Consider the following 26,419-nt stretch of genomic DNA (forward strand, 5'->3'; position numbering starts at 1 on the left):
CTTTCTAAAAAATTCCTCAGATTTCTTAGAAAAATTAAAAAATGTCTCATTGCAACCTACAGATCTTATGGTGAGCTTTGATATAGAATCTTTATATACAAATGTACCTCTCAAGGAGACTTTAAAATTATTGCTGACATCTTTCCAGAAGACATAAAACTATTCGATTTCGTAATACACTCTGGATATTTCTTATGTCAAAATAAATTTTACAGCCAAGTAGAAGGATCAGCCATGGGAAGTCCTCTCTCTCTCTCCTGCTTTAGCCAACTTTTATTTAGAACATCTAGAAAAAGTCCTCATCTATTTTCCCTCAACCATCCTTTTGGGTAAGATATATAGATGACATCTTTACTGTATGGCCACACAACAAAGACTCGTTACCTTCTTTTTTAAACAGTATCAATTCCTTACATCATCGCATAAAGTTTACTATAGAAAAGGAAGAAAACAACCAGTTATCTTTTTTAGATGTTCTCCTCATCCGGTCACCTTCAAATCTTACAACTACAGTTTACAGGAAACCAACGTTCACAGGTCATTATATTCTTAAAGAATCAGCCCATCATCCTTGTCAAAAAACAGGAATCATAAAATGTCTAATCAGAAGAACCAAAACTAATTGTTCTACTTCTAATTTTCTACAGAAAGAACTTTCTACTATCCAACAACACATGAAACTCAATGGCTTTTCCAAAAAGAGTACTCAACATCTTCTCGATTCTTATAATCCACCACAAAACAATGACGATTCAATACGTCGAGTTCCAATTCCATACATCTCCAGGATTTCAGAACCTATCACAAGAATTCTGAAGAAATATGAGTTAACAGCTACATATTCACCTATTAACAAATTATCTTCCTATTTTCCTTCTCCTAAGACAAACGCTCAACTATATCTCTTTCTGGAGTTTATCAAATTCCCTGCAACTGTGATCTCTCCTATTTTGGACAAACTGGACGTTCTCTTGAAAAAAGAATCCAAGAACATCAATTCCTCCATTCATCACAACAAACCTGAAAAATCTGGATAGGCTAAGCACGGGATTTAAACTAACCACAACATCCTTTGGTCAAAAAGTCGCCTCTTACATAGATCCCATTATAAATTTGAATGTTTATTCAAAGAAAGCGTAGAGGCCTTACTCCATCGTCCTAACCTGAATCGGAATGACTGTATATCTATATCAAAAATCTGGGAAAGTCTAATCAGGATAACTCATTAATTCATATTAATTTTATGTTATTTAATATTATTAATTAATATCTTTATTTCAATCACGTCTCTGCTTAAAAATATTCCCTTTAATACTTAGTGATATAACATCACGCAGCTTGTTCTATTTTTAAATGATCTATTGTTAGTATTCCACCTTGTATTTTTTTTTTTAAAACTGTTCTTGTAGTGCCACTGAAGATGGTCTGCTATTTCCAGACCGAAATTGGTTAATTAAATATCTTTCTTGTGTTTACGTGCATATATTATTCTGTTGAACTGTTTGGTATAGAAAATTAGAGTTTTAACGTGCATGAAATTACTCATAGATCTGTATAAGTGATTGATAAGCTAAACATGAGTGTAGTTAAACTCCCTAGGATGTAATTGGGCTAACTACATCCTAGGGAGTTTAACTACATCTTTTTTTTTTTAATAATCCTTTTTTAATAATTGTATGTGCTAATTTAAATGCTTGTTGTAAATAATAGGAATGTTTAATCTAGAAAGGATGAAATTATGCTAATGTGATCATCAGTCTCATAACTCAGTTCTTATGTTAGAGAGTGAGAATCTAAGAGATATATATAATGTATGCATGGTGCATGTGTAAAGGCTAATTATGATTATTATTTGCACCTAAAATATTTGCTTGTTATATGTGAAAAGTCTTTGAAAATTTTGTGATATGGAATGCACCAATTGAGATTTAATTGAGAGGGCTTGAGAGAGTATATTAAGGATCATACCTCAGAGTATATTTAAGACTAAGGATTTCTAAGGTGAATGAAGTATTAATTTCATGTGTTGCATATAACTATCTGACCAGTAATTAAATTTTGATTGTTTATTAGTACATAATGATTCTGTCTCAGTTTAATCTTTTTGCAATGCACTGATCCCAAATAAAACTAATTCGGATCTGTAAGGTGGGAACCTGGAAGTTATTGGTTATTTGAGTTCAATATAGAAATTTAGGCCATGACTGCAAACCGCACCTAAGTTAAGGTATGAATAAGTTCTTTGTTCAATAAGGGTATTAATGCTTTCTTGTGTCTTAAGGGGAACTTCTGAGGTGCAGTCTTGAAATTAAAATAAATATCTAGAGATCCCAGGCACAAGGGGAGTACTTTAGAATAGGACAAAAAAGGGAGTAAACCGGGAATAAGATTAAATCTATAGAGAAACCCCTAAGAGGAATTAGAAGTAAAGGGTGTCCCAAAATTCACGCAAGATTTAAATTTAGCGGCATTTGTGTGGTAAAGTGTTGCCAACGAGAAAAAAAAAGATGCCGTAACAGCTGATAGTTCAGGGTTATTAAAAATGGAGCGCTACATGAAAGAACAATGCATTTTCATTGTTGAGCAATATTTTTAAAATAATGAAGGTTTGGCGGCTACAGTTCGCAATTTTCGTACAAAATATGGTCGGAATAGTGATTCAACTTCATCAACTGTGAAAAGATTAATTAAAAAATTCAAGAAAACTGGATCAATTAGTGATCTTATACACTCTGGCCGTCCTTCAACAAGTCGTCCAACAGAAAACATCGAAGAAGTTCGTGAGAGTGTTGCTGAGAGTCCAGGAACATCGATTCGGCACCATGGTCTTGAATTAGGCATTTCGAGAAGCTCTCTACAGCGTATTCTCACGAAAGATTTGCATCTTTACGCAAATCTTTTGTGAGAATATAAAGTTCAATTGACTCAAGAACTGAAGCCTACTGACCACACACAGCGAAGAGAGTTCGTTGAATGGATTATGGAAACAAGTGGATGCTTATTTTTCGAACAAAATCATCTTCAGCGATGAGGCTCATTTTCATCTCGATGGTTTCGTTAATCGACAAAATTGTCGCATTTGGGGTTCAGAAAATCCAAGAGTGATTGTTGAGCAACAAATGCATCCACAACGTGTCACTGTTTGGTGCGGATTTTGTCCTGGAGGCATCATCGGTCCATTCTTCTTCAAAAATGTGGCTGGTAAGGCAATAACAGTTAATGGTGCTCGCTATCGCGACATGATAATCCAGTTTTTTTGTGCCTAAATTGCAAGATACGGATGTGGACAACATGTGGTTTCAACAAGACGGTGCCACATGCCATACAGCCCAAGAAACAATTCAATTACTGCATGAGTCATTTCCTGGTAGTGTAATTTCCCGTTTTGGTGATCAGAATTGGCCTCCCAGATCATGTGACTTAACGCTGTTGGACTTTTTTCTTTGGGGTTTTTTGAATGCTAAGATTTATGCCAACAAGCCCACGACTACCCTCACCTTGAAGGAGGAAATTGAGCACTGTATCAATGAAATTCAGCCACATTTATGCAAAACGGTCATGGAAAATTTCGACAAAAGAGTGCGAATGTGCCAGCAAAGCCATGGAGGCCATTTACCCGATATGCTATTGCATGCATAACCCTATACTGTATACTTTATGAATCAATAAGAAATTACAATTTTTAATTAAAAACCTGTGTTTTCTATCAAAATCACTTCTTGCGTGAATTTTGGGACAGCCTGTAGATACAAGGTAAAGAAAGATAAAGATATTACAATATTGCAGCATCGACATTAACGATAAGCAACAATAACCTCTAACATCAACGAGATAACAAAGACCACATCATTACAATTGGCACAATAAATATTACAGCCCCTTGTCATCACTCCTTCTCGCTGTTCAACCAAGTGACAGCACTCCCCAGTGTCAACCCTGTAACCACCTCTCAACAGTTTAAGTCTCAATCATATCACCTCTCCTCCTTCTATCCACCAAACTCTGCAGTCCACATTCCCTCAGCCGATCCTCATAATTAACATTGTACTGTCCAGAAACCATCTTTGTTATCTGCCTTTGTACCCTTTCCACAGTTAATTTATCCCCTTCAAATCCTGGGGACCAAATCTGAAAACAATAGTCCAAGTGTGGTCTGATCAGCGTCTTATACAATGAAATGATAACCCTTTTATCTCTGCAGGTCAGCGTCCTTCTCATTATTGCAGCAATCCTCTGTGTTACCTTCACCACCTTTGCAATATGTCCCCTGAATTTCAGGTTTCTATCAATCATCAACCCCAGATCTCTTATTTCCCCTACTTCCTCCAGTATAGCTCCTCCAATGGAGTATGCAGTGTCCCATCTATGTGTCCCAAACCTCAAGACCTTACATTTTGCTGCATTAAACTCCCCCCCCCCCCCACATCATTTGCCCATCTGTCTAGCTTATTCAAATCCTCTTGCAGGGCTACTACATCTGCACTACTACTAATAACTCTTCCCAGCTTAAATTAGATTAGTCTGGAGGAATGTCGATTGCAAGTTAGTAATGCTGTAACTTTTCATGTAGTACTATCATTGCAGGCCTGGTTGGTTAAGTGGTTAGTGTATCTGCTCTCCAGCCAAAAGGTTGCAGATTCGAATCCTGCTGTGGGCATTGATATTTGTGATTGTCTGTGAAAATATGTGGTGGTGGCCATTAGAGCATTGGTTAGATGATGGTAGTTGCAGTACACTGTAGTTAGTGGATTAAGTGGTGGAGACAGAGAGCTGTGGAGGGGGTGCCCTCCCTCGACGAGTCCTTGGACTCCTTGGAGGTGCCACGTAATAATAATAATATCCTGAACATCTCCCTGAGGATACATACTAGGAATTTGATGATGATGAAGTATTCTTTCATGAAATCACTTATAGCATAATGGAAATATTCATCATAGAACCCACACTATTTAAGACAATAACACAGTGTGTTAGAGACCACAAGGTAGTGGTACTTGTTTGCTGTCTCTTCACTGGATGCTGCTTAACACGTTCGCTGCCACGCTACTTCGGCATGGTCTGTTCCCTATGCCGAACAATTTCACTTCTTCAAGGTCAGTACGATAATCTCGTTACCGGAGGTAAGCGTCCTACGAGTATACTTGTAGTTGGCTTGTACAGAGCATATACGGTCTATGAGAATACACAGTTTTGATGCTAGCCCCACAAGCCAAGCATTTTCACTTCTTCAAGGTCACTACAATAATCTCGTTCCCGGCGGTAAGCATCATACGAGTATACTCGTAGCTGGCTTGTGAAGCAGGTTTACCCACTACGAGTATACTAGTAGTTGGCAGCGAACGTGTTAAAATTAAGTGATAGTCTTGGGCCAGCTATTTTTGATTATTATTGGGGAGACTGAACTACCCACTCAGTCTCCAAAAGTTAGTTGCTAAAAATGGTCTTGCCTACATGTAAAGGTGTTAGCTAAATTTTTTAAAAAAAAAAAATGACTATATTATGCTGCCTGAACTCAAGAAATTCATTTTCCTTATACCCAAATGCTCTTTCTCCATTCTAATCTATACAGCTATAATCAAAACTGCCCATAATAATTACCCTTTCTTTGTTCTCTAATCCAAGTAATTTATACATTTTTTCATCATCACCACCCTCCACATTCCCTGGCCTATATCAGGAGGTTATTGAGAAGAGTGAAAGAAAACAGTGTAGTGGGAAAGGCTGTCAGTGTGTTGCCAAGGTATGACAAAGATGAGTTGCAACAAAGAGCTGGAATCATGAATGGTATGCTAGTGGATCGGTGTGAGGAGAAGGAGTACAGTTTTTGGACATGTGGCATGTGTTTAAGAGAAGAATGGAATTATACAGGCATGGCAGGTTGCATTTAAATGGCTATGGAGTGAGTGTTGCTAGATGGAAGTACAGTGTGTGTGTGTGTGTGCTGCATGCAAGAGATTAAATGTAAGAGATGAAGTGAAAGATCAGAAGAATGGTACTGAAGAGACAGAAGTGTTTGGCAGTGAAAACAATGGCAGTGTGAGAGAGGAAGAGCAAATAGGAATGCAAGAGGAACAGGGAGACATGGTGTAGGTAGAGTGGATGTTGAAAGTAACAGTGAATGTGTGTATGGAGATGGAGTATATTGCAATGTGGATGGGGAAGTTGAGACCTGAGCAGATATGTGGTAATAAAGGTGATGGGGAACGGGAAAAACCAAACCAACCCAACCCAACCAACCAGGTGAGGAAACTTTAAAGGAGGTAGAGGAAATGAGAGATCTGGGAGTGGTGGCAGAAAAGGACCTGAAATTCAGGTGCACATTACGCAAGTTGTGAAGTCATCACATCGGATGATGGCAATGATGCAGAGGATCCCGACATGCAGAAATAAAGAGTTGTTTATGATGCCACTGTATAAGGCCTCACATGAATTATCAGGCACAGATCTGGCCACCATGTTTTCATGATGACATGGATATGTTGGAAAATCCAGAGAAGATTCACAAAAGTTATCAAAGTGGTGTTTGGAATGTGGAGTATGAGGACAGATTGAGAGAATGTAAATTGCAAAGCCTCGTGAATAGAAGGAAGGGGGGGGATATGATTGAGACATATAAATTAGTCACTGGTTGTTATCAGGTTGACATGGAAGAGATTTTTCATAAAATGGGAGAGGGTTGGTAGAAGATAGGCCATCGCTGGAAACTGTATAAAGAGCAGACTAGTGAGGAGAAGGATCTTTGCATCTGAAGGAATGTGCAGGAGGGTTGGCAATGTCCTTGACTTGGATGCTCAACTTAATGCATGTTTCCTAATAAGTGGAAGGAGAGCAAGAATAGGTGGAAGTAGCACTATGCAGTGAATTAGAGACCAATCAGTATTTTTGGTATGGTCATCAAGATAATAGAAAAGCTGGTTAGAAATCACATCCAAAGGTGGGAAAACATTAAACTATGCTCTATATAGGAGAGCATGTTTTGTTAAAAGTAGGTCTTAATTTAGCAATCTACTCACATTCTATAAGAGATTGAGAAGTTGGATAACCAGATGTTCAGGATACTTCTGGATTTTGCTAAGGAATTTGACTAAATTCGGTATGAAAAGTTATATAAACTGAAAAGGGATGAGCATGTAAAATAAACTTGTGACATGGACAGGAAAATGGGCTACTTACAGGCATCAGAAAGTGATGCATGTAGGAACTTAATTGAGGAGGAGTGACCATGTGGTATACAACAGGTTCTACACTTCAGTCATTGTTGTTTAATCTGTATATTGGGGATTGTGATTGCGAATAAAGAATCTCTAGGCCAAAATGAATAGGCTAATTCTGTTGGTAAAAGTTAATGTGTCAGTTTAATGTTTTTTAAGTGCAAGGTTATGCATTTTGGATTGATGCTGCAAGTAGAATATTATATTAATGGGAATATGATGCAAATAGTCAGTGAATTAAAATAAATTTAAACATCATCATCAAATTCCTGCCAAAAATTTAAACATCACATTGTTAATGTGGTTAAGTCAACACATCATATAATTGCACTGTATAAACAAACACAAACTTGTAGGAAAAAGGAAATTATTCTACTATTTTATAAGGTTTCGATAAGACTACTTCTGAACTATTATATGAAGATATGATTACCTATGTTCTGCGGGAAGTAGCACTATGCAGTGAATGTATGTTCTGTGGGTGTGGGAAGTTAGCTGAAAATATCCAGTAATAGGTAACCAAAATGATGACTGGTATATGCAAATGCACATAGGAAGAGGAGAAGAGATTGAGGAAATATAGGCTTGAAAGTTTGAAGAATGAATGAGATGGGGTGGTGGAAAGAAAGGGAATATGACAGAAAACATACGTTAGCAGGAATACTTACAAGTGAGATTCTGCAGTTTAACAGAGCAAGGGGTAGAATTAAGCATCGTCCCTGGAAACTAAGGAATGTGATCAGAAGCAAGTGAGATCAAGGTTCATCTCAATGTGTGTGTGTGCATATGTGAAATGGGCAACTAATTAGATGTTGTGAGTATATTTTTGGAGTTTAGAGATATGACAGAGTATTTCAGTATGAGTGATTAAAAGGGCTCATCCTTAATGAGTCCTTGCACTCCAAGAAGCATCCATAATGGTAACAATAAAAAGTTAATCAGTGATTAAAGAAAAGAACTTGAAACACATCAAGTGCTAATAGTTATGTTATGCTGAGTAAGCAAACTATATTTATACATTGAAACCTCAGAATTTTCAAGAGAGGTTGAGCGCATATGAAATTACAAAACATGAGATGTTTCGTCAATACTACACCATTTAGGAGTCAGAATCTTCCAAGTGCATATGAGTGTGTATGTGTACATAAACACAAACACATGCATATATATACTATATATATATACATATATAAACACATGCATATATATATATATATATATATATATATATGCTTTTTTTTATTAATGCTTTCAATTAAGGTTTCACTTGATAGCTGGTTTGAACTGCCGCCTCTCTTCAGACTGATAGCCAGAAACAGACTTCACATTAATGAAGTTGGCCAAGTAGTTAGCATATCAACTCGCCAGCCAAATGGCTGCGTGTTCGAATCCTGCTGTGGGAATGGATGTTTATGAAAATACTAGTGGTGGTCAGCAGTAGATTGAACTGGTGTAGATGATTGAAGGAAGTTGCAGTTAGTGGATTGAGTGTAGCGTAAGTGCCCTTTCTTGATGAGTCTTTGGACTCCCTGCAAGTGTTGCATAATAATAATAATAAAGAAAATGGTTAGAATGTCAAGAGAAAAAGTGAGGGGAAAAAGTAATAATATGACTGAGCTGAAAGGCAATAAATGTAAAATGAAAGAGCTAAGGAACAAGCAAAAAAGAAAAGTAAGGGAATAATATACTGCAAAGTGTCACTGAAATGAAGGAATGGTGTGTAGCTGGTGAACATTTGGAGTGATTTTGATGCACAGGACTATATAGGAGCGATACTCCATATTTGAATGAATTTGAAGCTGGTTGGAAAAAGTGTTGATCAGTGGAAAGATGGGTGTACAGAATCAAAGAAATTATGTCTATTAGAATTGAAAATTGCAAATGCTTGTAGAAGCACTCATCAATGCAAGAAGGGAGATGATAAAAGGATGAAAAATGCTGAATGGAATGGACATTAAAAAATGCATGGACACCTGGTGGGACAGGGCAGTGCATGTTCACTGATTCTAGAAGCATAATGATTCAAGAGAGAGGGGGAAGGCAGTTGTTGCAGTTCAAATTGGACAAAAGTTAAAGAAATTAGTGAAACTTAGCTGATGGATAGAACATAGTCACAGAATACTCAGAATATTCAATGTGTAAGAGATAGCTGAAATAAAAAGAATGAATAATATAATAGAATGTAAGGAATATACTGTATTCATTGGAGAGAAGAGAGAAAACAAAAGGAGGGAAAACAGAATAGCTTATAACAGAAGAACTGAAAACAATTTGAGCAGAGGTTCAGCAAGAGGATAATCAATTTCCACTGAGATAGACAGAGGTCACTGTCTACAGGATAAATTATACAATCAGTTGCTGTTATGAGTCTAGGGTGTAAAGGAAGATGTAAATGAAATGTATGAGTAAATTAGCTCAGTGAGCATACTGAAGAGTAGGCAATCAATTTTGGATTCCCACTATAGAAACATAGACCAGAGGGTATAAAGGATGAATTGCAGGAAGCTAGTGGAATTTTTGCAGCTACAGGAGAGTTATTTAAAATAGAATGAGATGGAGGAGCTTAAGGTTTGAGAATATTCGAAATGGCTATAATATCAAAGGATTGGCTCATAACCACTTTTTTTTTTTCTCATCTCTCGGGGAACCATGATCTCTAGAGTTGGTTGGTTGGTTTATAGTTTATTGGCAGAAAAACAACAAAGGTCATATGGAATTTCGGCATAGTAAAGGTTACAGCAATACACAAGGTCAAAGGTTACAGCTATACATAAACAGTCAAAGAAAAATTGTAAACATGCATCTACAAAAACCAAGCCAGGCAATGCAGCATATACATATAAACAAAATTATAACAAAGGTTGTAGAAGCACGTATAGTCAAATAGAAATTAGTAAACAATATGCATGCACAAAAATTAAGTTTCACAATGCAGCATCTACACTTAAACAAAATTACTACAGAGGTGACAGCAACACACAAGGTCAGAAGTTACATCAGTACATAAATAGTCAACAGTACATACAAAATGCATGTACAAAAACCAAGCCATGGAATGCAGTATTTACATATAGATAAAATTGCAGCAATACATAAATAGTCGAAAAGGAATTATGCAATATACATGCATAAAAATTAAGTTTAGTAATGCAGTATCTACATATAAACAAAACCACAACAAGGCTACACAAATACACAAGGTCAAAGGCTACAGCAATATATAATTAGTCAAAAAATAAACTAGTAAATAATATGTCTGCACAAAAGTTAAGTTAAGCAATGCAGTATCTACATATAAACAAAATTACAGTTTGATCTTATAAACTGTCTGTAGTCTGTATATGGTACTGTCAAACAGTATGTGGAGAAAGTATGAGCTGATTTAGCAGCTGCATCTGCAGTCTCATTTCCCTTAATTCCAATGTGGTTAGAATCCAGCACAACTAAACATCCAGAAGGATTTTCATGTACAACAGGTGTAACACCCCATACAGCACTGGATGTGGATTATACATAGGGGAGGAGAGAGAGAGAGTCTGTAAAGAACTCAATGAGTCTAAAAATTATACACTTTTGGTAGTGGTTTTCTTATATATTATCAAGTGCAAGCTGAATGGCATGCAACTCTGCTGTATAACTGCTGCAATCAGGTGGGATCTGGTTGGAGATAATAATGTCAGTAAACACAGCAGCACAGCCAACAGAGTTATCAGGTCTTGAACCATCAGTAATAGATGGGCTACTATGTGTGCATTAAACAATTGCAGGTAGACAGATAGAGTATGAGACTTCTGTAGCTGACAAAGTGAGAGGCTGCAGGATAGAGTGCAAACTTGCCATGGAGGGATGCTGTTATGTTTACAGGCAATGTTGTCAACATTCATACCAACAGCTTGCACAGTCTCTTTAACACGCATACCAAAAGGATGTATGGGCAGTTGGAAGTGTGTGACATTGAGCTTCCCAATGCAGGGAAAAGAGACTAGTCCATGTAGGATGAGCTGGGAGAGACTTCATCTTTAGGGCATGATTAAGAGACAACTGCTTCTGTCTAAGCGATAAAGCTGATTCATTTGCTTCAACATAAAGACTGAATGGGTGATGTGCAAACAGCACCAGTAGCCATCCGTATACTCTGATGATGGATGGAATCCAACCATTGCAGGTTACTGTCTTGCAGAACCACACTTGAGATCCATAATCCAGCTTTGAACATATAAGTGCATGATAAAGATTAAAGAGTGCAAAGGAGGTTCAATGCTCTCTTCCATTTTTCTCTTAGCTGATGAATGTGTGCAAAGAATTTAAGTTTTCTGTCAAAGATAAGTCCCAAAAGCTTCGCTTCTGTAGCTACTCAAATACCAGTTCATCCAATTCTCAATTCATATATCTGGGTGAAGAGAGCATTTTTGCCAGAAGTGTACACAGATACTTTTTTTTTTGAAAACTTTAACCCTTTATTAAGATCCCAAGAGAAACATGATCAATTGCTTGATTATTGTCTATAGTGGGAGAAAACTGTTCAGTGATTGAGTTAATAACTTTAATAGCAAAAAGTGTCACATTTAAGATTCTTTGGAAACACCCTGTTCTTGATGATATGGTGGAGATAGCATACTTCCCACTTTGACATGGAAAGTTTGCCTAGAACAGAAATATTTTAATAAATACAGGAATGTATCCTTTAAGACCCAGATTATAGAGGTATTTTAATATTATTATTATTACGGGCAACTCCAAGGAGTCCTTAGACTCATCGAGGGAGTCCCTAACATCATGTCAAGAACAACTCTTCAACATTCACACAGTACAACTCTTCAATATTCACACAGTATCTATCATACTTCGCCTTGAACTCATTCTCAGTCATGGCACCCACAACACATTCTGACAGCTTATTCCACTCATTCACCACTCTCCAAGTAAAAAACCTAGCTCTAACACCTTGCTAACCACACTCTTGTCCAGTTTCCATGGATGGCCCCTAGTCCTTCCACCACCAGTCCTGTTCTCAAAAATATCTTCTGAATTAATCTTACAGAAACCCTTCAGTAATTTTAATGTCTCAATCATATCACCCCTCTTCTGCCTATCAACCAATTTCTGCAACCCACAAATCTTCAACCTGTTCTCATAAGGTTCATTCCATAGACCTGCTATCATCTTGGTCACTCGTCTCTGGATCCTCTCCACCTCCTCCCCATTAAGAAGAAACCCTGGCACCCAAATCTGAGCACAATAGTCTAGATTGGGTCTTATCAAGGCTCAATACAGAGGAACAATAACTTGCTTGTCTCTGCTCGTCAAGGTATTCTTCAGTAGCCAAGTGATTTGATGAGCTGATTTAGCCACTTTTGCAATGTGCCCCCTAAACTTCAATTCCCTATCCACCAACACTCCCAAATCCCTGGCCTCGTCAATCTCCTGGAGTACAGTTCCACCAATGTGGTATACTGCTGCTAATCTTTTCACCCCAAAATGCATAACCTTACATTTTACCACATTAAACTGACATCCATTCTCCTTAGCCCAGTCCTTCAAACTATCCAAATCATCCTGCAAAATTTGGACATCATGTGCATTCACTATTGCTCTACCCAACTTTGCATCATCAGCAAACAAATGAACAGTTCCTCTCAGATCCTTTCCTATATCGTTAATGAACAAATTAAACAGTAGTGGTCCAAGCCTGTGACAAGTGGTACACCACTAGTCACAGGCCGTCTATTGGAGCCTACTCCTGAATAAACTACTGTATGATATCTCTCCATCAATCACCCTCCTATCCATCTCACCAACCCTATATCCATCTCCATATGCTGCAGTTTACTGATTAGAATTCCATGTGGTATCCTGTCAAAGGCCTTAGCAAGGTCCAGCAGAATCACTGTAAACCCATTAACCTTATCCAGTTCAGCTGTCACTGTGTCATAAAACATGAGCAAGTTACTGAGGCATGATCTACCCTTTACAAAACCATGCTGTCCCCCATACAGTATCCCATTTTCATCTATCCATTCCTGTATTTTCCTCGACTACTTTCTCCAAGACCTTGACAACGACTCCTGATTTGCTGATCAGTCAGTAATTTACAACAGCAGTCCTGGAATCACCTTTATACAGTGGAACTATTTTTCCCTCTTTCCACCCCCTCGGGACTAACCCAGCCAGAGACTCAAATTAAACAAAATGGTCAAGGGTACTGAAAATTCTTTAGCCGCTTCTCGTATGACACAAGCTGGTATACCATCCAATCCCACAGATGTATTGACATTGAGGTTATGCAATAGACTACTCACCTCCACTTCATTCACACAATTCCCGTATAAGCTGTTGGTTCCTTCACTCCACAGTTGTTTCTTTTTTTGCAGCTCAAGCTTAACACTTTCATTGCCAAGCTGAAAATTTGAATTTCGTGTGGTGGCCAAATTTTTTATATTTTTTTTTATTTAGTTAGCGATGTCCACGTGATAACGCATGATCGGCTGTTTGGTGAGAACTCGCATCGCGTGATGGCAATGAACGTGTTAATGGTGTTATTCATCCATTTAACCCCTACTTGATTTACTATTCAGTCTCTAGGTATACAGTCAGCCATTGCCTCCTGCAAACACTCCTTAACCACCTCCCATGCACTATCAACATCCAGCCCTTGCAGTTTTACATGCCATGGCACTGAACTAAGCAATCTCCTAAGCTTGTCATACTTACCAGCCCGGTAATTCCACATGTACCTGTCTTAATTGAAAATTCCACACATTTAGCCACCTCCCAGGTCAAGACCCTATGATCACTCTCACCAATTGGTGGCAACATGGTCATATTCATTACAGCCAAGTTCTCGGATGCAATTACTAGGTCAAGCACTCTCTGACCCCTGGTATTTTCCATTACATGCTGTCGCAGATAATTATTCCTTAATAACTGCATAAAATCCAATTCCTTCCTCCCATGTGTCCTCTCCTCCTTCCACTCATTGCTTCTATTTGCTTATGCATCTATCTCCACCATCTAATCCATCACCTGGTCTATAGCAGCACCCAACTGTATATTTTGTTCTGCTAGTCCCAATCGCACACCAAATAGCCTCAAACGTGCTCTTTTCTCCATCCTGCAGTTCTACTTCTATTCTCCTTGGCTGCAGTTCATCAGCTATCATCAGTAACACTCCTCCCCCGATTTTATTCTCTCTGTCCCTCCTGAGCACCTATACCCCTCACATTCTATCCCACTAGCTATATATTCTTCTGTCAGATGATATAGCTAGTGGGAAGAAGGAAGAATTTTTGGCCTTGGTCAAAAATTCTTCCTTCTTGTTCCTAATACTCCTGGCATTAGTATACATGAAATGCAGAAGCCCATTAGTCCAACCCCTATCCTGATGCCTTATACTAACTATCCCATTCTGATTTGTTGTCCTTCCTTGCTCGGGCATATTATACACATTCATAAACTCAACTGCCTCCCTATAGTCTACATATCCACTACCCCCCCCCCCTTAATAAGTCTAGTTTCCCCGATTCTGCACATCCACTTGATTCAACAATACTTTTTCCAGTCTCCGCACACCAAATCCATTCAGATGCAAACCATCCATCTTATAGAAATCCTTTCGCCCATAAAGCTCACTCCACACCACTCCTTCTGAATAACCTGCACATAGTCATTTGCAATTATGGCCCTCCTTCTTTAAATATGCCATAGCTCCAAGCTGTGTCATAAGCTTTTTCATGTCAAAGAAAACTGAAACAAGATGTTCTTGCTTCAGAAATGCATCTCTTATATAAGTTTCTAAATGAACCAAATGGTTCATTTAGAAACTTATGTATTGGAGAGAAGATCATTGCTTTCTAAATACCAGAAAAGTATGTCATTAACCATTTTCTCTAGTATCTTACAAAGACAGCTTGTCAGAGCAATAGGGCAATAATTATTTGCTTGTGTTGGATCCTTTCCTGGTTTTGTGATAGCAATGACAACTGACTTATGCTAAGAATAATCCGAAGCTCTTCCTCTGCAAGTATTCTGTTGTATATTAAGAGAAGAAGATCCATAGAAAATGATGGTAGATGTTTTATAATGGATGTCATCAGGCCCTACTGTACTAGGGTGAGACAGTAGAAGAACTCTTTTTAGAGTTCCTCCTTAAGAAATGGCTGATTGTATGCCTCAAGACCATTGGTAGAAAAATTTAGCCTTTGTTTCTCTTACTGCTCTTTCAGTATTAAAAATTCAGGAGGATATGAAGCTGTTGCTGAGATTCTGGCAAAATTTTCTCACAGTCTACAATAGCCTTGGGATCAATAAAACTTTGATTATGGTTTAAGGTAGACAAATGGTGTGCTATATATCTACCTTTCATTTTCTGGATTTTATCACATACAATTTTTGGACTGATCATATGATTAACCGATGTGGTAAATTGGATCCATGATTGTTTTTGACTCTGATGTCTCACATAATGTGCTTTGGCCCAAACATGCCTTAAAAACTATTAAGCTTGATGTGATGGGGTATCTATGAAATATACCCCATGCTCTGTGTTAATCTCTTTTTATCCAAAGCCTTGGTGGAACCCAGAATGCCAGATAGAGTGGAAATTGAGATGATGTTTTTAGGATGGAGGCTATTGTTGCCTGGGCAATGCACTCTGTTATATAATTTACTGCTTCACTAATGGAGTTTCAATTTGATTATTCTCAAATAATCAAATATGGAAGACTTCGAGCAACGAGCTCTAGATTCAGCCAGCCTAAATCCCAAAGTCTGGCTCAGATATGTTGATATTTATAATTGGCTTCATACAGGTTAGCGAGGCATTTAATTTATGAACTGTGTCTTGCTCATCAGTCACAAACTTTTTTCAGATCAATTTTTTGGGATGTGGTACTTCAGACTTCCCTAATTATCTTGTCTCAATTTTCTTTTTCACTCTTACAAAAGATGCTACAGAAAGCATATCAAATACCAAAATACAATAATAGAATGTTAAAGGAGTGAGAGAGGAACAAAATTTTTACTACTGCATTTCATTCACTGCATTATGTTTCCAAATAGAAATCAAGAGCAACTACCACATACATGCATGGTCCAGTGAAAAGGTTTTGTATTTTACGTTCCTCCTCTGTGGAAGGTAACTAACAAACAGGGGCGAATGCTGGTCTTGAAATTCATGCTTGCTCTTGTTATCATTCAGGGAGTAAGAGGTGTGATTGAAATCTGATTATCGGAATAATGAATTACAGGTAACCCTCATATAAAGCAGATGTTAGGTTCCATAGAAATGCAGCATTATATAAATCGTGTTATGCGAGACTCAGATCACATACAAAAAAGTAGGGTTATGTTCCAAAATCATTTTTTTTTTTAAAAAATTATATAAACAACATATCCAACAAAAAAAATTTGTATTTAATTCAGGTAATTCATGTAAGTTAAGAAAACATATAAACTATGACACAAATACATAATATAAAATTATAAAAATTACAAATTGTAATTAAGCTTCATTGCACATAATGCATAAATGTTTAAGGCAATTTCATGACTTATTTTTCACGGTATTAACAATACCACACACACTTTTATCACAAAGATGTTTTGTTAACGCTTATATTTCGCTGATTTTCAACTCAGCATCATCAGAGCATAACACACTTGTATATGCGACAGTGAGGGAGTGAAACAATATAATTGCAAAAGACAAAAGATCTAAAGTCTTATTTTATTTTTGGCACCTTCTAATGGGAAAAAAAAAAAAAAAAAAAAAAACAGCTATCCAGGAGTTTTTCTTAGGATAACCGTCTCCCAAATTTTTGGCAAATTAATGCAACCATATTTGTTAAGGTTGGGAGAATTCTTCAAAGCCATTGCTGACTCAAAAAATAATCTTTCAGATCTATAACAACTCCAAAATAGCACATTCGTTTTCCTCCATCTAATCCTGTGTGAAGGAGTGTCCAAAGCGTGGTCTGCCAGTCCCGGCTTGCCATAGTAATAGTAGCGAATGTATCTTTCATGTTTTTCCAGGCGGATGTTCACTGATCTTCCTGTTTGCCCATAATAGGCCAAGTCACAGTCACAAGGAGCTTCATACACTCCTGGGTGTGCTAAAGGGTGAAGTTTATCCTTAGGCGAGCGGATCAGAGTTGCCAGCTTGGCATGAGGTTTGAAAGTGGTGCGAAGGCCATGTTTCAACAATACTATGCCTATCTTTTCCGATGTACCTCTGATATAGGGAATAGAAATGGTCATGTTGTATTCTTGTGTATTAGGGGAGGGCAGAGTAATGGGCCTATGTAGTATTTTATCTATTTTGTAGGGATTGTGGCCGTTGGCTAAGAACGTATGGTGCAGGTATTGGAGTTCAGTGGTCAGAGCTGTATCGTTAGAACAAATGGCTCTGGCTCTGTGTGTAAGTGTTTTTAAAATTCTTTTCTTTTATCTCACCTTTTTACTCACTGCTCCCATTCGCAACTTCCAGGGATGAACCCTTGTTCTCGCTCCTTCCTTTTAATCTACCATACAAAAATTCCCCAGATTCAACCCTGTAACTACCTCTCAACAGTTTAAATGCCTCAATCATATCTCCTCTCTTTTTTCTATCGACCAAACTCTTCAGTCTGTATGTCCTCAGTCCATCCTCATAGGCAACATTGTACAGTACTGATATTTTTGTTATCAGTCTTTACACCTCTCTAATGTTAATTTATCTTCTTCAAACGATGCTGACTAAATATGAGAAGAATAATCCATGTGTAGTCTGATAAGGACTTTATACAATGGAACCATGACTTGTTTATCTCTGCTGGTCAATGTCATCTTCAATATCACAGCAATACTCTGGGTTACCTTCACCCACCTTTGTGATATGTCCCCTAAACTACAAGTCTATCAATCATGACCCCAAGGTCCCTTGTCCTATCCACTTCCTCTAGTCCAGTTCCCCCAAAAACAATATGCAGCTTCCCATCTATGGGTTCCAAACTTCAAGACCTGACATTTAGCTGGGTTAAACTGATACCCCATTCATTTGTCCATCTATCCAGCTTATTCAAATCCTTCTGAAGGGCTACCACATTGGCACTATTAATAATAACTATTTGCAGCTTCACCTCTTGTCTAAAATCTGGAAGGATGGATGTATTTCCAAAAACAAGATTCTGCATGCAGCTGTTTTTCTACAGCAACTTATGGATGTGAAACTTGGAACCTAAAGAAGTCTGATAAGTAAAGGATAGTTGCTTTTGAGATATGGTGTTACAGAAGGCTGTTGAGGATATCATATACTGAAAGGTGGTCAAATGGATGGATGACAGAAAGGATTGGAAGAGATTTATGGCTCTTTAAAGATACTGAGAGAAGAAAGCTGAAATACTTTAGATATATTGAAAGGATTGAAGGAAAACTTCTCAAAACAGTAACAGAAGTTACTGGAAAAAAGAAGAAGGGGAGGGGTAGATTCTCAATGAGATGGGTGCATAGTGGGTCTGGAGTGACTGATCTTCAGAGAGTTGAATAGCAGAAGCCTTCAGAATAGCAAAAGCATGCAATCGGACCATGGGGTGAGGACTGGTGTGGTATATCTGAGGAATGGAGTCTCCATACAGCATCTGATAATTCACAATGAGTATATTTGACCCTGTCAAAATGTCTTCATAAAATCCAAAAAAATCTCATGATATGCCTTTCCCTCATCAACTGCACTTGTTATTTTATTTAAAAGGCAATTGCCACTGGTTGGCTGAGTGGTTAGCGTACCTGCTCTCCAACCAACAGATTGCAGATTCAAATCCCGCTGTGGACATGGATGTTTGTAATTGTCTTTAGATGGAAGATGAATTTCATCGCCCAGTGTGAGACCACTGCCCTGCTTATTGGAGGTCTGAAGTGCTTTGAAAAAGTTTCATGTTTGGTCTTAGAGCAGGCTTTCTGGACCATGTAAATATAAATAAATGAATAAAAAACTACAAAAAATATATAAAATTGACAAAAATGGGAAAAAAATCCTTAGCGTACCCATGGTACCACTGTAATATAGGTTTGGTAATAACCTCTTGTGGGTGGTAACCACACACACACACACAAAAATCAGATCACCAAAACACAAGTGCTCCTTAACAAATCCATGCTAACTCTCACAGATAACATCATCTTCATCTGCCTAATGATGTGTATGATACCACTAATTTCTCCAAAATCTTAAATACTGATGAAATACAAACTGGTCTATAATTTAAGACTTCCATACTATTAATACCTTTAGAATACTTATTACTACTATCTTACAATTCTTGCACTCTGTGGGCACCTTTCCTGTAGCCAAAATCTCATTGAAAAGCCAAGTCAACAGGCTGTCAGTTCTTTAATGCATTCCCTCAAAACCTGCATGATGAAATTCCATCCAGTTCTATTGCTTTAATGACACCAAGTACTCAGTATTTGAAACACACTCTCCTCTTGAACTTCTAAACCAAAAACCCTCTAGTAATAAAACTTCAGGATGAAATATCCTAATGAAGTATTTATTAAGCAACTCTGCTATGTCTTGGGATCAGTCACTCTACTTCCATTGTCAAACACTGTCATTCTCCCATAACCATTTCTTCTCCTACTGGCCACATTACAACAAAATTTCTCAGATGAGTGCGAGTCCCAGCCCAAGTCTTATGTTCTTTCTGCATCTGCTGTCCACCCCTCTCCTTATATCTCTTCCATAACTTTTTTTCCCCACTTGCAGTGCAGTTCCATTGTTTATCATCTACTCTTTACACCAAACTGTATTCTCTTTTTCACTCAAGGTATATAACTTGTCACTGCATCTAATAAATATTTCTTCCCCAGTTCCCATTCACTGATAATATCTCACCTTTCCAATTCCTCCACCCATGGAACTGCCCCAAGCTGATATATAAGATTATTATAATTACCTAACTTATAATTCTACATAAATTCCTTTCTCTTTGATATTCGTGCATATCTATTCATCCTCCAAGTCAAAACCATGGTTATTCACTCAAACTGGAGGCAGAGGTGCAATCTGATTTACAACCAGAGCCGTGTATTCCTTCTACAACATGTTGTCTAAGACATCTGATCCTGAAGAATTCCAGAAATTCCATTCCCTTATTACTGCGACATGCAGTTCCCTCTTCCCAATTTATATTGCTATAAGTTAAAATCTCCCATAAGACTTTTTTTTTGCACTTTCAAGTTCAACTGTCCAAACTTCTCCTGATCTTCAATCTTCTATGCTACCTGGTTTATAGTATTACTCCACTAAATATCCCATCTGCCTTCATCTCATGCTAATATGCTCTTAAAACCCATTAGTGCCATTGTCCCTGCAAATCCTCTACTCTAAGAAGATACAACTCATCACTTATCATAAGCAATCAGGTACTGCATCTTCCTTTCCTATCCTGACAAAAAATGCTATATCTTGCTACTTCTATCAATATAATACCTTCCATCAACTGTCTCAAATATCCCAATAATCTTTGGACAGGCTGAGACTATCAGCATCACTAATTCATCTCATTTATTTAGGATACTCCTAGTATTAATATAAAGAGACAACACATTGTCAGCGCTTCTATATCTATCATTATTTCTTGCAGAATCCACTAGATTCTGCATTACACCATGTGTTTTCCTTTTTCCCAAGTGACTATTCCCACAAGAGGTTATTCCCTGCTTCCATCCACCCTGATAATTTTAAGTTTCCCTACACCAATACTCTTCCTTGCCCAGAGAACAATATTCTCTCCAGATGCCTATGTCCTTTCTGATTCAAATGAAAGCCGATTCTCACATACAATTCTTTTCTGTCCTCAAATGCACTTCAGCCATCCATATAATCCAAGTCTCTCTTTTGACATATTCTGGTATCATACTATTTATTCTTATTGTTGTTCTCAATTCTGTATTACCATAAATTGGTAACACACTATCTTCCTTCTCTCTGTGTTCTGCCATACAACCTCTAGCATGAACTGCAAGATCTCTTGCCACCCAATTCACACTTGCTCTCAAATCATACCCGCCATCACAATAATCTCATCCACTCTTTCATCTTGCTTAACTGCAACGGTCAAGCTATCCTTCAGGCAAACATTCTTCTGGTTCTAATTCGCTATATAAAAGTGATTATAGGGTCAAAATACTATTTTTAGAGTTAGCAATGGGTATGAAACATTCTCCTAATCTTAACAAGTATAGCTAATGAATCTGCCAAAAATTCGAGACTTATCTTTGGATGAACTTGTACACAGCTGAAATACTTCTTTTAAACAACATTACGCATAAGGATTTAATATTTTTGTCCACTACAATTTTTTTTTTGGTTAAAAAAACAAAGATAAAGGAACATTTCTCTTGAAAACCAACTTCTTTCCTATTACTGTCTCTTATAAATAGCCAATTACAGCCTTTCTTCACCGTCTCCTCCCTTTTAACCATTTATTATCCTCATAACTGACTTATTTCTCTAACCTAAAATAATATAAATAATATCACAACAGAACACGTAAAGAAGCAAAACAATTATTGATAATTTTTACAAAAATCAAAATTAATACCATGCTAGAGCAGCAACAGCTTCTGGATATTTATGTTCGTCCTGCATTAGCATCCAATATCCTCCATCTGCCATTGCTGTCACAATTTTATCTTCTTTCGCACATAATAAGAATGATTTGAATGCTTCAGTTGAACACCTAAACAAAAGTTAATTAGTGTGAAACTTTAAAGTGTAAAAAATTAAAGTTTAATATTTATACGAAAGGTTACTTAAGTTTTATTTAATGCATTAATAACATTCTTTGCATTTTAAAAAAATAAAGATTTTCAACAAGAATTTTCAAAGTGACTAGATTTGTTGTTTAATTTTTTTTCTGGTATATCAGCAGCTGAGGCTATATTGTGTCATGACAATGGTTTAAACATTTTACAGGGACCAAGAATAGTTTGTTATACTGGACAGTTTGCTATACAATAACTTTCCTTTTGAATAGCATTGTGCCTTTACAGCTTTAATTTGGACTAAAAGTCCCAATTAAACTGACAGCCTACTCATTTGCCTCCTGCAACGTCACAATGTCTGCTCTTAGCCCTTCCAACTTTGAATCATCGCAAACAGCTGCAATCTCCAGTTAAGTTGGTCACAATGTCGTTAACATACAAATTAAACAATGGTCCCAAAACAGCACTCAATTAGTGACCTTCCTCTTTCAGAATACCACTCCTTCATATACAACCTGCTGATACCTGTCCAACAGCCAATCAGCTATCCAACTTACTAGTCTGTTATCTAATCCCACCTGTTTCAGTTCAGCTACTAGCTTGACATGTGTCAGTCTATCAAAGGCCTTTGAAAAATCTAATGAGTGAATTTGTCACCTTGTAATACCTAAGCAGATTGCTGAAACATGATCTCTTCCTCCCCTCCCCCCAACAACAACAACAAAAAAAACCCATGCTGAAAATCATAAGGACTACTGCTATTATCAACTCACTTCTGAATACTAGTCCTCACCAACTTCTTGAATACCTTAACAACTTCAGACACACAGACTGGACTGGCTTATTTGTAGCCTTAATTTTATCCCTGACCCACTTTGTGAATCGAAACAATTTTTCCTACCTTCCAGTGGCAATGTACTGTCACTTGTAATATGTAAGCAGATTGCAAAAACAGACCCCCCACCCCCAATTAGCATTAGATATGAAAGAAATCTAGAAGTTGTCCAACTGGGTCATGCAGACTACAGAAGAGAGTATACAAGAAAGCATCACAGTAACTCATTATGTGTTTGCACACAAATACCAGGAGGAACAAAGAGTGGCGTTTGATGCCTTAGTGAATACCTTGTGGCCTTAAATTATTGGCATTAGCAAGACCTGGGTCTCAGTGGCAAGGTTTCCATAAAGCAAGGTAACACATTTTTTCTTGAGGATGTTTAATAATAGGATGTTGAAATTATACATCTGGAAATAAGTGAACATGCTCCACAAAGTATCCAAATTTTTTGATGCACTTGTCCCAAAGATAGATTAGTTTATCAATATCGGTACTGAAGAAGTCTGTGCCCATGCCTAGTAACCAACATCGCACAGCCCGATGAACTTCCTCATCCAAAGTGGAATGCAATTCAATTCCAGAAAGGTGTTTCTTGAGCAGCTGAACAAATGGGAGTCTGAAGGCACTGAGTCTGGGGGGGGGGGGCAAATTTTCCTAATGATTACACTGCTATGACTCATGAGTGTATCCACAGTGTGTGGTGTAGCATTTGTCATGCACCAAAATAACACTGCTTGTCACAAGTCCTGGTCGTTTGAGTCAAATGTTGGCTTTCAGTTTGTTCAAAGTTGGACAGTAAAGCTCTGTATTGATTGTTCTTCCACTCAGCAAGAATTCCACCAACAGAATCCTTTGGCAATCCTAGAATACTGTTGTCATGATTTTTCAGACAGTGGGAACAGTTTTGAATTTTCTGTGCACAGGAGATTATGGATGTTTCCAGGATGTTTCCATTCCAGGGTAAAGTGATGAACCTACATTTCTCTCCTGTGATTAGGCGAGTGAGAAAATCCTTGCCTTTGTCAGTGTATCGCAACATATTCTCCAGACACATCCCCCATTCATGTTGCCTTGTGCACATAGCATGAGCACACCTTTTGAAAGTCAAGGATATTGTGAACAAATTCATAAAAGTAGACATTCGAAGTTCAACCACTTATGCAATTTCATGCAGTTTCACTCATTGGTCTTAAGAAAAAAGCCCTTAATGCATGAAATGTTGTCTTCTGTCTTGCTTGAAGGTGGAGAGCAAGAATTATGATGTGTTAGTGGAAATGTGTGAAGAGAAAGGAGTGCAGTTTATTAACGTGTGGCATGAGTTTGGAGGAAGAATTGAACTGCATAAGAGGGATGGATAAAGAGAATAAGTAACTTTTCTGTGATGATTGCTTGGTACTCATTAGGATTATTGGGCAGTGCATTTCATCATCACTGGTAGTTGATCCATTAGGCCAATCCACCTGATGTCAATCTTCAATGTCACCACAGCACTTTCAATTCACTGAAAACACACCTACTTCTTTGATTTACATTACCTTTTTGCTATACACAGCAACCAGTTCATGGTGAATGTCACTTGGTGAAGCCCCTTTTGCTTGCAAAAAAAAAAAAACAAATCACTTTATGGACACCTGTTTTGGACCATACTTGCATTGTAGCCACCATTTTCCAACTGGAATTAGCTGTGAGGGGACAGTAGCACCACACTGCAATAGAAGTATTTTTGAATGTTATTAATGGGATTATCTGTCCACAGCGTTTTAACTCATTCCCTTTAACCGTGATTAAGAAAAAAAATGTTTCACCTTACTTTTCTGAAACCTCCTCATATTAATTGGTACTCAGTGTAAATGGTACAGTATTTTTAAGAAGGATAGTCAGGATCGAAAAAGAGGGGGATGTAGATAGCTATGACTGCATGTTAGTAACAGCTTTCCACAGAGTAGTGAGTTTAAAGCTGTTTAGCATGTGGTGGACTCTAACAAGATCAAATACATGGTGGATGTTGCTATAGACCTAATGGATCAACTACCAGTGATGATGAAATGCACTGCCAAATAAACCTAACGAGTACTAAGCAATCATCACAGAAAAGTTACTTATTCTTTTTATCCATCCCTATTATGCAGTTCAATTCTTCCTTCAAACTCATTCCACACGTTAATAAACTGCACTCCTTTCTCTCCACCTTATCTCATCACCTTTTCAACTGTACTGCACGTTTCTTTTTTCTGGTTGTTCATTATATATAATCATAGATAGCTTTCATTATTAAGTTTTTGCTAACAATGTCTGGGCATCACTTTTGCCCATGTTCATCCTCCTATACTTCAATGAATTTATATCACCAATCTCAGATCCTACCCACAGTTAGAATAAGAAAAATACACTCCATTTGACAAACTTTTTTGAATGCAAACATTACAAACTTCAAAATCTTCCATAACCAATACCTTAAACACTGATTTTCTTGCTGTTCTCCATGGGGAAACTATCTTGCTGTTACATTTTTTTCTGTTATTTCTTTACTTTAACTTGTTGACTGTTGTGAATGGTCGACTGCCTTAACTATTTATTTATTTCTACTGGATCCTACGTTCTCACACTGTATAGTGTAACAATTGTTTTTCTACTGTGCTTGTTAGACTAAGTATCAAGTGCCAGATTATAAGATTTTAGACAAAGCAGATATTGTTAGCATTTCCCCACTTATGTTAATCTTTACCTTTAATTAGTCGTGGCTCAATTATTGATAACTTTATCTTATGCAGGTTTGAAAATTTCAGGATAGTGCATTAACAGAATCAGTCAAATGTGTTGTTCACAATCCACTTAATTAAATCAATAAGGAATATTTACACAATCCAATTGACATTAACACACACACACACACACACACACACACACACACACACACACACACACACACACACACACACACACACACAATTACATTACAATTCATTATTATTTTCAATTCTTCCTAATTCAAACTTAATTCTAATTTTCTTCCTTTAAAGCTAATTCACAATTTAGAATATTCTGCTAGTCAAATATACACAAGCTGACAAAAAAGCATACCTTCAGTAAGCTTAATTCAATATCAATATACATTATCTTATTATACCCATAAACACACACACACACACACACACACTTGATGTATATTCTTGTTTGGAATTAATACATATATAAGTACTTACAATTCTCGTTCAGTACTGCTTTTTACATAAATCTTTTGTTCACATGAAAGTGCTCCTTTTTGTACTTCTTTCCTTCTTCTGGCTTGTTCATGATTTCCCACAAAATTTCTTATTTGTCTGAGTCATTGATTATTCTATGTCCTTTAGGACTCCAATATGGTGACAATGTGCTGCTCTTTCTTAGCAAGACATCCCAACAATCAACACTATATATCCCATGGCAACAGATACCCAGGTAGGAGAGTTGGAAAACTAAGAACTATGATGTTTCTCTTTCGATTACTGACAATGGACCTCCCATGGTGGAGGACCCAGGTAAGAGATGGTGAAAACCCTAAGACAAAAATCCTTCATGATGATTTGGCTTATAAAGACCTGGACTTCCATTGTATGCATGAGTGCATTTCTTGAACCTTTCATATATG

General features: G+C 37.4%; 1 protein-coding gene across 2 annotated transcripts in view; it reads right to left on the reverse strand.

Annotated features, from left to right (window-relative positions):
- c11.1 (maestro heat like repeat family protein c11.1) overlaps positions 1-26,419 on the reverse strand; it is a 763,927-nt gene that overhangs the window by 216,137 nt on the left and 521,371 nt on the right. For both annotated transcript variants that reach the window (XM_090407949.1, XM_090407950.1), the window contains exon 30: positions 21,791-21,928. In XM_090407949.1, coding sequence (XP_090264075.1) covers positions 21,791-21,928 — 138 coding nt within the window. The remainder of the gene's footprint in view (positions 1-21,790; positions 21,929-26,419) is intronic.

This window comes from Typopeltis vanoorti, chromosome 18 (assembly GCF_054136105.1).
Source record: "Typopeltis vanoorti isolate ZY-2024b chromosome 18, IOZ_Tvanoo_1.0, whole genome shotgun sequence".
Classification (NCBI taxonomy): domain Eukaryota; kingdom Metazoa; phylum Arthropoda; class Arachnida; order Uropygi; family Thelyphonidae; genus Typopeltis; species Typopeltis vanoorti.